Here is a 17,888-nt window from a genome sequence, read left to right on the forward strand (position 1 = left end):
ATCTCTTACCGCTGTAAGGGGTCCTTCTGCTTGGGCCTCCATTGGACTTGTGGGTGTTGCTGCAATAAACTGACTGGTAGTTACAGCCTGGAGTTCTAGCCTATCTGTATACTGATCTGAAGCAGCAATAGCAGGGCACTCCCCAGAGAGTGTTAAGACTACACCTGGGGTTTGCTTCTTTAAATGATCATTTTCTGCCCAAGGTCCCAATCGTAACTTTTCATCTTGCGGTGTCTCCTCCAGGACCTGAAGCACTTCGGGCTCCTCATCAGAAGGGCTTCCATTTGTTTTATGGCCTAAAGCCTCATTTGTCCTAAAATCCCGAAGGTCCTGCTCTTTGTCCACAAGTACCCACTCTTTGGAATCAATTTCTTGCTTGCAGGAACTTAGATTAACAGCTATAAATCCATTGCTGCCACCACCATCTGCCTGCTCAGGGGTATTTGCAGAAGCAGGCTTGGAAGCATCTGGAAGATATTCTTCATCATAGTGCCAGACGTGGTCAGTACGGGAGCTAGCAGGAACACACGGCTTATGATGTAGCGCAGGGAGAAGAGATTCCTTTCCTGCGCATGGATCTTTCTGCATTTTCTCCAGGCTTAAAAACAGAAAGAAATTACTCATTATCCTAAGGAAATATTTACTACAGAATCTATCCAGAATAGTCACAGCACAAAGAAAATTTCAATGGTGGACAATGTTCTTCCTTTATCTGCTTTAATATCCCAATAGAAAGGAGGATGACTACAAAAAATAAAAATAAAAAAAAGAAAAAGAAAAGAAAAGAAAGGAGAATGACTTTCCTCATTCAGAGCAGGGGAGAAACCTAACTGGGTTGATTTGTGTGATACATTCCACTTTTGCTTTGCTAATGCAAACACTGTTCTCCACTTATTCTGAACAGCATACCAAAGAGGATTTTGTCTCAACAGAAAGTCTATAAAAGAAAAAGCAAGCTAGTACACATTAGAGACTACGAATTGTTGCCTTAAAAACAAAAACTTGGGCCCGGAGAGATAGCACAGCGGCGTTTGCCTTGCAAGCAGCCGATCCAGGACCAAAGGTGGTTGGTTCGAATCCCGGTGTCCCATATGGTCCCCCGTGCCTGCCAGGAGCTGTTTCTGAGCAGACAGCTGGGAGTAACCCCTGAGCATCGCCGGGTGTGGCCCAAAAACCAAAAACAAAACAAAACAAAAAAAAAAAAAACTTCAGAGATGCATGAAAATTCATTCACATAGCTTCTCCTAAGGCAGGGCTTTTAAAAAGTGAAGGTACCATCCCTCTTTGATCAAATGCACTCAATTGTACACACAGTGCTTAGATATGGTGGTAAAGAAAAAAATTGATGATCTGGAGGGAACTTCAGAATATATTTCTAATTTTATTGGAGAAAAAAAGACAGTTGGTATTGCACAAATCTCTGTTGACTAAGGAACAAGTTAGTAAGACTGGTCATAGCTGGCTATACAACTGACTCATCTCAGGGAAATAGACTAAGATGCCTCAATTCCTTGAAGTGTTTCCTATTATTTTCACCAAGTTTAAGGTCATATTCTTGGATTACTTCTGTTCTCAACTCTTTATTTATTTATTTGGTTTTTTGGTTTTTGGGTCACACCCAGCAGCACTCAGGGAACCTTATGGGATGCCAGGATTTGAACCATCGTCCTTCTGCATGCAAGGCAAATGCCCTACCCCCACGATATCTCTCCAGCCCCTGTTCTCAACTCTTACCTTTTTTTGCCAACTCTCTCAGAACAGTAGGTCCTGTTAGTATATAAAGGCTTTCATACTATTTCTCTTTGGTAGATGTTTTCCTGCCTGCTTTCCCACCTATGACCTTTCAGGTAGTAGTTGCTGTTCAGATCTGACTAAGAGGAGTTAAACTGGGGGGATGGAGTTCTTTTGCAGCTGGCTAGTGTGCTCTGGAGTTTTGGAGCAGCTGGTGGCTGGAAAAGGATTTGGTGTTCTACCTTCCTGCCTCTTCTTACCTTCCTGTCTGTGTGGATTATTTACTGTCGATTTATTGAACCAGAATAGCTTTCCCTGTCCCAGGTGGACAGGGAAATGGAAAGCGCCTTCCCTTCCTAAATTAAAAATTTAGTTACTATAAAATTAGTTATCTTATTAGTGATTTTAGGCATAAATGTTTCAACACTAATTCCTTCACCAGTGTCCACTGATTTCTATCAATGTTCCTACGCCTTCTACAAGATGCCTTTTATTTTTAAAATAGTATTAGGTTGTACATCTACACAATGGAATACTATGTGGCCATTAGAAAAAAATGAAGTCATAAAATATGTGCCATAGTTTTTTTTGGGGGGGAGGCCAGACCTGGTGATACTCAGGGTTATTCCTGGTTTTGCACTCAGAAATTACTCCTGGTAGGCTCGAGGGACCATATGGGATGCGGGAGACTGAACCCAGGTTGGTTCAATTATCCACTGTGAATGTATATTGTATATTCCCAGGAGAGGTGTTGCTGGGTTGAATGAAAGCTCAATTTCTAGTTTTTGAGGAATAACTATATTAGTAGACATTTCCATCAGCAGTGAGTGAAAGTTTCTGGTAAAGTTCTACTAGTGTATATACATCTTTAATATTAACCCCTTATTAGGTAAGTGTTGGGTAAATAATTTTTTTCTAATAACATTTTTTTTTGGTTTTTTTTGGTCACACCCAGCAGTGCTCAGGGGTTCCTCCTGGCTCTACGCTCAGAAATCGCTCCTGGCAGGCTCAGGGGACCATATGGGACGCCGGGATTCGAACCATTGACCTTCTGCATGAGAGGCAAACGCCTTACCTCCATGCTATATCTCCGGCCCCTCTAATAACATCTTTATTTAAGTAACATGGTCACAAACATGTTCATAGTTCGGTTTCATAAAATGTCATAAAATGTACACCCTCCTTCACTAGTGCAGTCTTCCCACCACCAATGTCCCCCATCTCCCTTCTCCCTCAGCCTCTGCCTGTATTCAAGATAGGCATTCTATTTCTCTATCATTATCATGATAGTAGTCAGTGTAGTTATTTCTCTAACTGCGCTCACCACTCGTGGTAAGCTTCATATTGTGGGTCGGTCCTTTCAGTCCTCATCTCTATTGTCTCTGGAGATTATTACAATAATGTTTTTTATTTTTCTTAAATTCCACAGATGAGTGAGACTATTCTGTGTCTAGCTCCTTCTGACTTATTTCACTCAGCATAATAGTCTCCATGTCATCCATGTATAGGAAAATTTAATAACTTAATTTTCCCTGACTGCTGCATAGTATTCCATTGTGTAAATGTATCACAGTTTCTTTAGCCACTCATCTATTATCGGGCCTCTAGACTGTCTCCATATTCTTTTTTTTTTTTTGGGGGGGGGGCCACATCCAGCAGTGCTCAGGGGTTAGCTCCTGGCAGGCACGGGGGACCATATGGGACACCGGGATTCGAACCAACCACCTTTGGTCCTGGATCGGCTGCTTGCAAGGCAAACACCGCTGTGCTATCTCTCCGGGCCCCTCCATATTCTGACTATTGTTAATAGCACTGCAAAGTTCTACTAGCGTCTTATACATCTTTGATATTAACTCCTTGTTAGATAAGTGTATTGGGTAAATAATTCTGTCAAATTCTGTGGGCTGTCACTGTTTCCTGGTCATTGTTTCCTTTGAGGTACAGAAACCTCTTAGTTTAATGCAGTCCCATTTTTTTTTAAATTTTTTTATTTTTGGATCACAGCCGGCAGCAGTCAGAGATTACTCCTGGCTCTGCGCTCAGAAATCGCTACTGGCAGGCCTGGGGGACCATATGGGATGCCAGGATTCGAACCACCGTCCATCTGCATGCAAGGCAAACGTCCTACCTCCATGCTATCTCTCCGGCCCATTGTGGTCCCATTATTTTTATCATTGTTTCCATTTGTTTGGTCAGTGGCGTTTCATACTTGAAGCTACCTTTAGCTTCAATGTTATGAAGAATTCTATTTACTTTTTCCTCTATGTACTTTATGGAGTCTCCCACTTAACTATACAAATCTTTTTCATAACTTTAGGACTCTAAATATCATATTATGTCATGTACAAATAATGAGAGCTTGACTTCTTCCTTATCTGAATACCCTTGATATCTTTTTCTTCCTTAATTGCTATGGCAAGTACTTCCAATACTACATTGTATATAAGAGGTGAGAGTAGGCACCTTGACTTTTGACTATTCTTAGAGGGAAAGTTTTTAGAATTTTCCTCATTATACAAATCTTTTTCATAACTTTAGGACTCTAAATATCATATTATGTCATGCACAAATAATGAGAGCTTGACTTCTTCCTTATCTGAATACCCTTGATATCTTTTTCTTCCTTAATTGCTATGGCAAGTACTTCCAATACTACATTGTATATAAGAGGTGAGAGTAGGTACCTTGACTTTTGACTATTCTTAGAGGGAAAGTTTTTAGAATTTTCCTCATTGAGTATATTTGCTGTGGACTTTGACTATGTTCAGAAATGTTCCTTTGGGGCCAGAGAGATAGCATGGTGAAGGATGGTGGTTCAAATTCCGGCATTCCATATGGTTCCCTGAGTTTGCCAGAAGTGACAGAGCCAGGAGTAACCTCTGAGCACTGCCTAATGTAACCAAAAAACAAACAAACAAAAAAACAAAACAGAAATGTTCCTTCACTATCATTTATTTGAGAGTTTTTAATCATGAATAGGTGCTGGATCCTGTCAAATGCTTTTAAACCATTTATTAATATGATATGATTTTTACTTTTTTTTTATTGATACAGCTATTTTATTGATTGACTTGTGTATGTTACACCCTCCTTGAACCCTCAGAATGCATCCAACTTGGTTATGGTGTATGATCTTTTTGATATGTTATTGGATTCTATTTGCTAGTATTTTGTTGAGAATCTTTGTATTTGTGTTCATCAAGGATATTAGCCTATAATTCTCTCTCTCCCCCCTCTCTCTTTCCCTCTCTCTCTCTCTCTCTCTCTCTGTCTTTTTTTTTTGTATCAAGAAGATGTTTGCTTCGGCCGGAGAGATAGCATGGAGGTAGGGCGTCTGCCTTACATCCAAAAAGATTGTGGTTCGAATCCCGGCATCCCATATGATCCCCCGTGCCTGCCAGGGGCAATTTCTGAGCCCAGAGCCAGGAGTAACCCCTGAGCGCTGCCGGGTGTGACCTAAAAACCAAAAGAAAAAAAAAGAAAAAGAGGATGTTTGCTTCATAGAAACTTGGGAGTGTTTCTGTTTCTCAAATTTCCTAGAAGAATTTGAAGAGGTTTGGCAATAGATTTTCTTAAAAGTTTTGAAAGAAGTTATTAGTAAATCCATCTGCCTGGTCTTTTGTTTTTGAACAGACTTTTGAATACTGTTTGATTTTTTTGAAAGTGGTCCATATCATCTTGGTTCAACCTTGGAAGGTTATAAGAGTTTAAGAATTGGGCCCGGAGAGATAGCACAGCGGCGTTTGCCTTGCAAGCAGCCGATCCAGGACCTAAGGTGGTTGGTTCGAATCCCAGTGTCCCATATGGTCCTCCGTGCCTGCCAGGAGCTATTTCTGAGCAGACAGCCAGGAGTAACCCCTGAGCACCGCTGGGTGTGGCCCAAAAACCAAAAAAAAAAAAAAAAAAAGAGTTTAAGAATTTATCCATTTCTTTTAGGTTTTCTAATTTCAAGACATAAAGATTCTCAAAATAATCTCTGGTGATTCTTTGAATTTCTGTTGTATCTGATGTAATTTTTCCCTTTCATTTCTGATTAGTTTACTACTGCTCTCTGTGAGTTTTGCTAGTGGTTTATTGATCTTTTTTTTTTTTTTTTTTGGTTTTTGGTTTTGGGCCACACCCAGCGATGCTCAGGGGTTACTTCTGGCTGTCTGCTCAGAAATAGCTCCTGGCAGGCACGGGGGACCATATGGGACACCGGGATTCAAACCAACCACCTTAGGTCCTGGATCGGCTGCTTGCAACGCAAATGCCACTGTGCTATCTCTCCAGGCCTGATCTATTTTATTTTCTTAAAATACCTGTTATTAATAAAATAAAAAAACCTGTTCTAGGTTTCATTGATATTGTGGATTTGTTTGTTTTGTGGCCACACCCAATAGTTCTCAGGAGTTACTCTTGGTTCTGCATTCAGAAATTATCCTGACAGGCTTGAGGGACCATATGAAATGCCAGGGATCAAACTTAGGTCAGCTTTGTGCAAGAAAAACACTCTATCTGCTATGCTCCAGTTTAAGCCCCTCTTGGGTTTTTAAAAAAATCCAGTTCAGGGGCCTGAGAAGTGCTGCAGCGGTAAGGCATCTGCTGAGCTGGTGCTAGCCTAGGACGTACCGCAGTTCGATCACTCTGTGTCCCATGTGATCCCCCAAGCCAGGAGCGATTTCTGAGCACAAAGCCAAGAGTAACCTCTGAGCTTCACAGGGTGTGGCCCAAGAAAAAGAAAAAAAAATTCCAGTTCATGGGGCCAGAACAATAGCACAGAGGGAAGGGCATTTATTTTGCATATGGCTGATCAGGGTTTGATCCCTAGCATCCCATATAGTCCCCTAAGCCTGCCAGGAGTAACCTCTGAATGCTGTATAGTTCCCTAAACCTGCAAGGAGTAACATCTGAGTGCTGTCCAATGTGGCTCAAAAGCCAAAAAATTTTAATTCCATTAATTTCTTTTTTTTTTGTTTTTGTTTTTGAGTCACACCCGGCAGCGCTAAGGGGTTACTCCTGGCTCTACGCTCAGAAATTGCTCCTGGAAGGCTCGGGGAACCATATGGGGTGCCGGGATTCAAACCATCATCCTTCTGCATCTAAGGCAAATGCCTTACCACTGTGCTATCTTTCCGGCTCCAATTCCATTAATTTCTGCTCTAAGTTTGACTATTTCCTTTCTCCTGTCTGCTTTGGGCTCCTTTTGCTGCTTATTTCCAGTTTCTTAAACTGTGTGTTGACTAAAATCAGAATGTTTTTGTATGCTCAGGGTGAGATATAAAGAATGAAAAAAATGAATGGCTGCATAGCAGTCACACATTTTATGAGGTCCTGATTGGGGGGGGGGGGGTGCTGAAATGGTGCTGAGTAACAAATGGCCCTCAAACACTATTTCTTGAACTGGGGTTGGGCAGAGCCAAACTGAGGTAATTAGTAGCCTTCCCTTTCCCCTTCAGCTTTGCAGAGGGGTCCTGCCCTGGCATAAAATGATAATCCTGAGTCTGGAGTCCCTTTTTAAATTGTATCTTTATCAAATGAAACTTTTTGTTGTCTGAGTGGGGGAATCAAACCCAAAACCTTATACATTCAAGGCATATACTCTACTATACAAAAAAGAAAAATAAATGAAGATTATTGAAAACAGAAGCTGTATTGGACCCCCCCCCAACCCTCATGTCTATTTCCATCATGCCTTCCCCCCTTTAATTCTATATCTTCTCCATTTCAATACATCACTTTCAAAACCTCATAAGATTAACTTCACGTGTATCTACTTAAAAAAAGTAATAGCTTTCTCTGCTTAGTTCTTGATATTTTTTGTTTTTGTTTTGTTTTGGGGTCACACCAAGCAGTGCTCAGGAGTTACTTCTGGCTCTGCACTCAAAAGTCACTCCTGGCAGGCTTGGGGAAGCCATATGGGATGCCGGGATTTAAACCAAAGTCTTATCCTGTGTTGGCTTCGTGCAAGGCAAACACCTTACCGCTATGCTATTGCTCTGGCCCCAGTTTTCTTTTTCTTTTTTTTTTGGTTTTTGGTTTTGGGGTCACACCTGGCGGTGCTCAGGGGTCACTCCTGGCTGTCTGCTCAGAAATAGCTCCTGGCATGCATGGGGGACCATATGGGACACCGGGATTCGAACCAACCACCTTTGGTCCTGGATCGGCTGCTTGCAAGGCAAATGCCACTGTGCTATCTCTCCGGGCCCTGGCCCCAGTTTTCAATATTTAATAATTTAATAATTTCTAACAATATAGGTAAATAATTTACGTGAAGGAGAAGGATAATTAAAACCACAGTTGAGGGCCGGAGAGATAGCATGGAGGTAGTACATTTGCCTTGCATGCAGAAGGACAGTAGTTCAAATCCTATATGGTCCTGCCAGGAGAGATTTCTGAGCATAGAGCCAGGAGTAGCCCGAGCGCTGGTGGGTGTGACACAAAAAAAACAAAACAAACAAACAAAAAAGAACAGGTTTAAAGAGATAGCTTAGTCTTACAGATTCTATAGAAATAGAATTTCTTAACTAAAAGACATTGCAACAGGAATAATGAAAATGACAACATATTATCTAAGTAACTTAGAAAAAAAAAAAGCTTTCATACCAGGTCTCAAGAAACTTGTCAGTATCTGGCTTTGGCTCTAGAGTCAAACGTTTTTCCAGTTCAAAGCTATGAATGGAGCGTAACTTTCGCACCAATGGAACTTCTCTGTCTGGCTGAGTAATCTCTGAGCGAACTCGAATTGGTGAGCCAAGACTTGGAGCATTCAGAATACCGTTTGCTTGGCCATGGCTATTTTCCTCTTCAGTAGCAGCCTGGACAAAATATAAAAGAAAGCCATAAAAGTCCTTCTAATTACTACAAATGGGAAGAACCACTGAAATTTTCTAAAACAATACAGCAAACAACCTGGATAAAGTTTCAGATTAAGATTTTTTGTTTGTTTGTTTGTTTGCTTTGAGGTCAAACCCAGCAAGTGCTCAGGAGTTACTCCCGGCTCTGCTTTCAGAAATCACTCCTGGCAAGCAGAAAGGACCATAGTGGGAGGCCAGAGCGGTGGCGCTAGAGGTAAGGTGTCTGCCTTGCAAGCCCTACTCAAGGACAGACCACGGTTCGATCCCCTGGCGTCCCATATGGTCCCCCTAAACCAGGAGCAACTTCTGAGCTCATAGCCAGGAGTAACCCCTGAGTGTCAACGGGTGTGGCCCAAAACAAACAAACAAAACAAAAACAGGACCATATGGGATGCCAGAGATCAAACCTCGGTTGAACCTCAGAGAGCCAAACTCGGTTGGCTGTGTGCAAGATAAATGTCCTCACACTATGCTAAAGCTCCAGCCCCACTATGTTTTTTGTTTTTGTTTTTTAAAGTGTAAGAAGAGTTTAATCCTAAATCCCTCTCACCGCACACCATCCCCACCTGTACTTGAGACAGGCTTTCTATTTCCCTTATAATTCTCATTGAATGCTGTAATGGTGTTGGGGGGTGTTCTTTACATGACTGAAACCCAACCACAATCATGTTTGTACTCAAGGTGTTTAAATAAACTATTATTTAAAAAAATCCTAAGGCCATGAGAAAACGTCTGTTAACATTATAAAAAGCTGATTCCGGCTTACTGGCTATTTTTTATTACTTATTCCTGATTATTGTTAACCCAGATAGAGCTTATTCAATAGCCAGAACTATGCAAAAAGCTTATTTTTTCAAAATGGATACATTAGAAAAGTATTGTGCATTTTAAAAATTACCTAGTTTATACAAAAATAGGCCAGGGGCTAGAGAAATGGTAAAACAAGTAGGGTGTTTGCCTTTTACGAAGCCAATCCAGGTTCAATCCCCAGCATTCCATATGGTTCTCCAATTCTGCCAAGAGTGAATCCTAAGTGCAGAGCCAGTGATCCCTGAATAATGCTTCCAAAACCAAAAAAAAAAAACTACAAATATAGACCAAGCTTCTCAGAAATGATCATAGAAGATTCTTTTCCAGGTGAATTTTCCAGGTGACTAAACAACTTTATAGCAATCATGTTAAGAACTATGATGCCCAGTTGATATACAGATAAATCCAAATTGCTCATCTAATCCTTTATTAAAAAAACATAGGGAACACTTAAAACTAGGTATGTTGTAAAGCCTGGCTTCTCCATTCCACTTAACTTTATCATCAATAAAAAAAAAAATAGAAAACACAAAGAACAAATAGTAAAATCAAAGAGAATTGTGGAATAATCTGCTCCAACATGTCTAAGAATTAACCATTTAGTGGAAAGCTGTATCACTTATAGATTTTCTTGCAATTCTAAATTTTATTTATTTATTTATTTATTTATTTATTTATTTTTGGTTCTTGGGTCACACCCGGCAGTGCTCAGGGATCACTCCTGGCTCAGAAATTGCTCCTGGCAGGTTCCGGGGACCATATGGGATTCCAGGATTCAAACCACTGTCCTTCTGCATGCAAGGCAAATGCCTTACCTCCATGCTATCTCTCCGCCCCCCTTCTTGCAATTCTAAAGAAAAAAACACTTTTTTTGTGTTCAACATCTACTTGCCAGATCATGATCAGTTAGATGGCTTCCACATTTAACACTCAGTTTACCAATTTCCTCTAAGACACTTTTCTGAATACTCATACTGTATTTGTCGGCGTATAACACTGGGCATATAAGACGACCCCCTAATTTTGCAGTTAAAACATAGGTTTAGGCCTATATCCGCTGTATCTGCAACTGTATGTACCACAGTGAGCCAATCACAACAAGCAAAGGTTCAAAGGTTATACTGTATAGACTTCCTCTCTGACTCTGGCCAATCTGAGCAGGCTTTTTACAGTGTAGATTTGGGTCCAGAACATTGTCTAATTTGCATGCATCAAAAGCCTGCTTGGATTGGCTGAGTTAGAGAGGCGGTCCGAGCAGCCTTGCAGTGATTGGTGCAGGATCGAGTTGGAAAATTCGTTTTGTGGCAATATTCAGACAATTTTTGTTTAGCGGCATATTGAAACATTTTTCAGGATATTCTCGGTGTATAAGACGACCCCTAATTTTCAGTTGACTTTTTGTTTCAAAAGTCGTCTTATATGCCAGAAAATACAGTAGTTCCTTTGGTCCACATAACTAAGGGGCCCAAAAGTCTTGCTAAATTATTTTATAAAATTGGACGTCTCTACTTTTACCATTAATGTGTGGTTATTTTTCAAAACTGCTGTCTTTTCCATAAAATAAAAGATAAAATAATTATACAAACATTTAGCAATCCAAATGTTTAATCTACTCGTTCAAAATTGAGAATAATGCTGCTTTGCTTTATCTTGAGAGAAAAACAATAGGCATTTATAAATATCTTATAATTTCCTATACAAGAAATACGCACTTTACAAATTCCAAGCTTTATTTTGTTCCTGTTGGCATCCATCTCTTCCCAGACATCCTTCTCCTGAGGACGAGGATGTCCCAGGGATCCAGGCAATTTATCTGGTACTACACCAACAGGGATGCCATTCTCCCCATCACTAAGCTGTTCATCTGGAAATACCTCATCTGTATTTTCTCGAAGCAAATCTCCAGGAATGGGAGTAGCGTTGGCAATTCTAAAAGGAGGAAGTGGTGACAAAAAGTTGAAATTAGAGCAGAATGAGAAATTACTATGGAGCAATACAATTTTTTGTTTCTGAGATTTTAAAAATGAAGATACAATTAAGAGTATCAATAAGCTGTTAAGGGCTCATTTCACTAGCTGTAATTGGGGGGCCATATGGAGTGCTTTGGATTAAACTCAGGTCGGACACAGGCTACGCAAAGGTTCTACCATTGTACTATCTTTCCAGGCTACGCTGACTTTTTTTATACTCTGTGGTGCTCAGGGTTACTTTTGACTCTGCACTCAGGAATCATTCCTGGGGAGCTTGAGGAAATATATGGAATGCTTCAGAGAACCCAGGTTGGCAACATGCAAGGCAAGTGACCTACTTTTATACTAATTTTCCAGCCCCTAAAATGTTTTTTTAAGTGTATATATTTGCTTTTCAAATTATAAACTATATGCAAATGAGTCAGGGACATAAAGAGAAGAAAGGAAATTCTTGTTTTCCAAGAGAAATTGGAAATTCTTGTTTTCCAAGAGAAATTGGAAATTCTTTACAGTATAGTTTTATAACATTGCATAAATGTAGTAAAATACAAAATATCATATAACATATAATATATAATTATATGATAATTATAATAATCATATACTATATAATTATACGTAATTATTTATAATTATGCACAATTATAATAATTATGATGATATATAATTATACAATATGATATATTACACTAAAATATAAAACAACGGTCAGTATTCATACATTTTTAAAACAATTTTATGTACATTTTTACATGACTGGTTATGTAAATTACCAATCTGTCTTAGGCTTATGGCTCATGAACAACTTTTCTGGTCTTTAGATATTAGATAGATATTTAGACTCACTAAAAAACAGTCCCTTGCCAACTTTACTATTCTAAAACTGTACTATATATACTGTTTATTTTTCCTATGTATTTTTTTAATTTAGTTTTTGGTTCACACCCAGTAATGCTTAATGGTCACTCCTGGCTCCACACTTAGGAATTACTCTGGTAGTACTCAGGGGGCACCAGGAAGGACTGGGGATCAGACTCGAGTTAGTTGCGTGCAAGGAAAGCTGTACTACATCTCTGACCCCTGCACCCCAGTTTGGTTCTTAGATACAGAATGTGTGTGTGTGTGTGTGTGTGTGTGTGTGTGTGTGTGTGTGTGTGTGTGTGTGTGTGTATATAAAGATATACAAAACAAACTGAAAATATTTTTGCTTTGATGAGTTAATTTCATATGTATATATGTATATATACATATATATGTATATAAAGATATACAAAACTGAAAATATTTTTGCTTTGATGAGTTAATTTCATGCCTATTTATTGCTATGACTAGTATGTTTTAATTTCAATTCTACTTTTGTACTTATGTGTATTTTATTATATTTATGATCATTTTCTCTACAAAATGGATTTTTTGTTTCATTTGTTTCATTGTTTCATTTTTTTGTTTCACACTTTTTGCTGTCCTTCTGTTTTATGGTTCATCTTTAAAAACACATCTGTTTTTGGTTTTTTTTGCCCTGCAAGGTAAGCTCCCTATCCACTAAAATAGCTATACTATCTCTCTGGCCCTAAAAAATCTTTTGAATAGTCTGTTTCATTTTTCTTTTTATATAAAATCTTTATTTAAGCACCATGATTCCAATCATGATTGTAGCTGGGTTTCAGTCATAAACAGACTACCCCCCTTCACCAGTGCAACCTTCCCACCACCAATGGCCCCCCTTCCCAATCCCTTCCTGTATTCAAGACAAGGCATTCTACTTCTCTCACTTATTAAGATTGTCATGACAGTTGTTTTAGTTTCATTTTTCTTTTTTTTTTTTTTTTTTTTTTTTTGGTTTTTGGGTCACACCCGGTGACGCTCAGGGTTTACTCCTGGCTATGCGCTCAGAAGTCGCTCCTGGCTTGGGGGACCATATGGGACGTTGGGGGATAGAACCACGGTCCATCCAAGGCTAGCGCAGGCAAGGCAGGCACCTTACCTCTAGCGCCACCGCCCGGCCCCTTAGTTTCATTTTTCTTTTTTTTCTTTTTTTAATTTTTTTTTTTTTTTTTTTTTTTGGTTTTTGGGCCACACCCGGTTGACGCTCAGGGGTTACTCCTGGCTATGTGCTCAGAAATCGCCCCTGGCTTGGGGGGGACCATATGGGACGCCGGGGGATCGAACCACGGTCCTTCCTTGGCTAGCGCTTGCAAGGCAGACACCTTACCTCCAGCGCCACCTACCCGGCCCCTTAGTTTCATTTTTCAATTTAACCTTTTATTGTAGAGACTCTCAATTTTAAATAGCAGTTTTTTGGGGGCTGGAGAGATAGCATGAAGGTAAGGAGTTTGCCTTTCATGCAGGAGGACGGTGGTTCGAATCCCCTGGTCCCCTGAGCCTGCTGGGAGCAATTTCTGAGCATAGAGCCAGGAGTAACCCCTGAGCGCTGCCAGGTGTGACCCAAAAACAAAACAAACAAAAAAAAAAAGTAGTTTTTTTCTATCAGATTTTGACAGTGGATGTTATTTTCGCATTTGCACTGCTTTCTTAACCTATTTAATGATTATTTTACTTTATTTTTCTATGGCTACTTTATTTAGTACTCTCTTCATCTTATCTCCTTTGTAATTCATTCTAATTCTGAGAAAACTGTTTCCTTAATTTCTTGAATTCAATCAACTCACATTATCTTCCTTCCCTACTCACTTCCCTTTTATTTCCTTCAGCTTCTATTTTGGGGTCTATTTCTGTTCTTAGCTTTTTTTTTTTTTTTTTTTTTTGGTTTTTGGGCCACACCCGGTAACGCTCAGGGGTTACTCCTGGCTATGCGCTCAGAAGTCGCTCCTGGCTTGGGGGGCCATATGGGACGCCGGGGGATCGAACCGCGGTCCGTCTCCTAGGCTAGCGCAGGTAAGGCAGGCACCTTACCTCCAGCGCCACCGCCCGGCCTTTTTTTTTTTTTTTTTTTTTTTTTAAATTTTTTTTTTTTTTTTTTTTTTTTTTTTTGGTTTTTGGGCCACACCCATTTGAGGCTCAGGCGTTACTCCTGGCTATGCGCTCAGAAGTCGCTCCTGGCTTGGGGGACCATATGGGACGCCGGGGGATCGAACCGCGGTCCATCCTAGGCTAGCGCAGGCAAGGCAGGCACCTTACCTCCAGCGCCACCGCCCGGCCCCTCTGTTCTTAGCTTTAATTTTTTTGTTTGTTTTGGGCTACATCTGGCTGCGCTCAGGGGTTACTCCTGGCTCTGTGCTTAGGAATCACTCCTAGCAGGCTCAGGGGACCATATGGGATGCCAGAGATTAAACCTGGGTTCATCCTAGGTCGGCCACATGCAAGGCAAACACCCTACCACTGTGCTATCGCTCTGGCCCCTAGTTTTTTTGTTTTTTGTTTTTTTTATTTTTTGGGGAGTCACACCTGGCAGCGCTCAGGAGTTACTCCTGGCTCTATGCTCAGAAATCACTCCTGGCAGGCTTGGGGGACCATATGGAATGTTGGGATTCGAACCACTGTCCTGCATGCAAGGCAAATGCCATACTTCCATGCTATCTCTCCGACTCCTAGCCCCTAGTTTTAATATTTTGTATTTACTTAACTGTATCTCCAAATGCATTATCAATTAAATGCAATATTTAATTTTATCTGGAGTTTGGGCTTTTCTTTTTTTGGGAGGGGGGGTCACACCTGGCAGCGCTCAGGGTTTACTCCTGGCTCTACGCTCAAAAATTGCTCCTGGCAGGCTTGGGGGACCATATGGGATGCCGGGATTCAAACCACTGTTCTTCTGTATGCAAGGCAAACGCCCTACCTCCATGCTCTCTCTCCACGCCCCCTCCCTTTTTTTTAGGTCACACCCAGCAGCTCTCAGGGGTTACTCCTGGCTCACACTCAGAAATCGCTCCTGGCAAACTCAGGGGACCATATCGGATGCTGGATTTTGAACCACTCACTGACTGTCCCGAATTGGCTATGTGCAAGGCAAATGCCCTATCACTGTGCTATCTCTGCAGCCCCCATCTTTTTCTCCATGATTTTTTTTTGCTCACCCACCCATCTCATCTCTAATGATTATTTTTCTGAGACAAGTTCCTTGAAATACACGTATTAAATTTTCTCTAATTGTTATGGTAACATTTTGAGAGATTTTACTTTTTTTTATTTGTGTGATATCAAAGTGCTTTTAGAATATTAGGTCTAAATCAGTTGCTTCTGTTAGTTTGGCAAAATCTGGCCAAGTAGGATGTTTATATTCTGATGTTTACCATTCTCTTTGGGGTTTTTGTTTTTGTACCACACTCAGTGGCACTAAGGGTTACTCCTAGCTCTGCACTCAGAAATCGCTCCTGGCAGATTCCAGGGATATGAGATGCCGGGAATCAAATCTGGGTCTGTCCCTGGTAGGCCACATGCAAGACAAACACCCTACCTCTGTGCTCTCTCTCTGACTCTCTTTTGTCTTATTGGTAAATTTTATTTCCCTTTTAACCTTTTCTTGAGCTCCAAATTCACCCTTTTTGCCTGTGAAAATGGATCTAACTCATTAAATATTTCTGTTAGCTGAAACAGGACCTTTCTTAATAGAGGGCATTGGAGAGACTGCATGAGAAAGAATTCTGCTTCTAGGTCTAGTGTATAACTTGGCAAGAAACTCTAGAATATATGTACTCAGTACACTATGATATAATTGAAATGGGTTAGATCTTAGGAATTAATATTTTAAACAAACATGAAAGGGATTCTGATATATTTATTCAGAGTTCCATATTAAGTAACTCACTAGGTAATCAGTGATACCCTTTATTCTTATACAAGTCCATGTGAGATTTTCTGTTATCATGAGTTCTAATGATCTTAAAATCAAAGCAAAGGATTAGTCATAAAATGTCCAAAGTAGTTTACATTTATAATGATTTTACCCCAATTACTTTTTAGTTGCAGGTTTTGTTTATTTTGGAGGCACACCTAACAGTGGTAGGGTTACTCCCAGCTCGTTGCAGTGTCAAGAAACCATGCAGCACCAAGATGGAATCTTGAGTTTCCAGCATATAAAGTATGGTTTTAATCCTTTGAGCTAGCTATCTCCCCTTCACATTCTCTAATTACTTTGGTAATTTTTGTTTGTTTGCTTTTTTGTTTCAGGGGTCACACCTGGCAGGGATTACTCTTTGCTCTGTGCTCAGAAATCACTCCTGGCAGATTTGGGGGACCATATGAAAAGTGAGAATGAGCCCAGTTGACCGCTCACAAAGCAAATGCCCTACCTGCTGTGCTATCGCTATGTCCTTCTAATTATTTTGTTAAAAACAAATAAATTAAGCAAAATGAATACATTAAATGGCCAAGAAAAACAAAGGCAAACCAAAATAAGAAAAATAAAACAAAACAGAAATTTCTTTTAATGAATCTAGAGGAGAAAAAAAAAAAGACAAGATGAAGAGCCAGAGTGATAGTGGTGTAGCGCTTGCCTTACACATGGGGTTATCAGGTACCCCATGTGGTTCCCTTAGCCTGAAGAAATGATCCCTGAGTGCAGAGCCAGGAGTAAGCCCTAGGGGGGCCAGAGTGGTGGCACATGTTGTAGGGCATTTGCCTTGCATGTGCTAACCTAGGACGAACTGCGGTTGGATCTCCCAGCATCCCATATAGTCCCCCAAGCCAGTAGCGATTTCTGAGCACAGAGCCAGGAGTAACCCTTGAGTGTCACAGAGTGTGACCCAAAAACAAAAACAAAAAAGAGTAAGCCCTGAGCATCATCAAATAAAACAAACAAAAACTAACTGCCCTGAGCATCATCAAATAAAACAAACAAAAACTAACTCCAATATAATAAAAATACACCATCCTAACTTTTTGTTGTTGTTTTTTAGTGTCATACTTGGTGGTACTCAAGGCTTACTCTTGACTCTGTGCTCAGGGGATCATACGATATGCTGGGATTGAACCTGAGTCGCTTCATAACACCTTCTCTGGCCCTTCTACTAAAAATCTTTTTCGTAGTTTGTTTTTGGTGGATGTCAAGGGACTATATTGGATGCTTGGGATTAAACCTAATTGGTGGTATGCAAGGCAAGGCATACTTGCTGTACTATCACTCTGCCTCTAAAGATCATTTGAAGGGGAATAGTAAGCCACATGCTTTGTTCCCAATTAACTTAAACCCAGCAGAGTGAGAAATAATATGGTTCAGTCTTCCTAAGATCCCAAATATTTTTTAGAAATAAATGCATGCTCTCTTCTCTTTTGAAGAAACTACTGAAAGTGACATAAAGTGCCGGAGAAACAAGTCATTTACGGGCACTTGCCATGCACACAGCAGACCTGAGTTTGATTCCTGGCATCGCATAGGCCCTATAGGGGTCTCAAACTCATGGTCCGTACGTGTTGTACGGCCCTCCGTACAACATTTTGTGGCCCTGCCCTAGAGGAATCTTTTTTTGTTTCGTTTTGTTTTAGTTGTTTGGGTCACACCTCCCAATGTTCAAGGCTTACTACTGACTTTGCACTCAAGATCACCCTGACTTTGCCTCCTGCGAACCCCATGTAAATTGAATTT

The 17,888-nt window shown here is 40.4% G+C and overlaps 1 protein-coding gene across 1 annotated transcript in view; it reads right to left on the bottom strand.

The window, feature by feature from the left end:
- Window positions 1-17,888, bottom strand: part of TTBK2 (tau tubulin kinase 2) — a 123,758-nt gene that overhangs the window by 12,052 nt on the left and 93,818 nt on the right. The window contains exons 11-13 of the mRNA XM_049782461.1: window positions 11,090-11,306; window positions 8,317-8,528; window positions 10-598 (exon numbers count right to left, since the gene is read on the bottom strand). Of these exons, the coding sequence (XP_049638418.1) occupies window positions 10-598; window positions 8,317-8,528; window positions 11,090-11,306 (1,018 nt within the window). The remainder of the gene's footprint in view (window positions 1-9; window positions 599-8,316; window positions 8,529-11,089; window positions 11,307-17,888) is intronic.

Source organism: Suncus etruscus, chromosome 10, assembly GCF_024139225.1.
Source record: "Suncus etruscus isolate mSunEtr1 chromosome 10, mSunEtr1.pri.cur, whole genome shotgun sequence".
Classification (NCBI taxonomy): Eukaryota; Metazoa; Chordata; class Mammalia; order Eulipotyphla; family Soricidae; genus Suncus; species Suncus etruscus.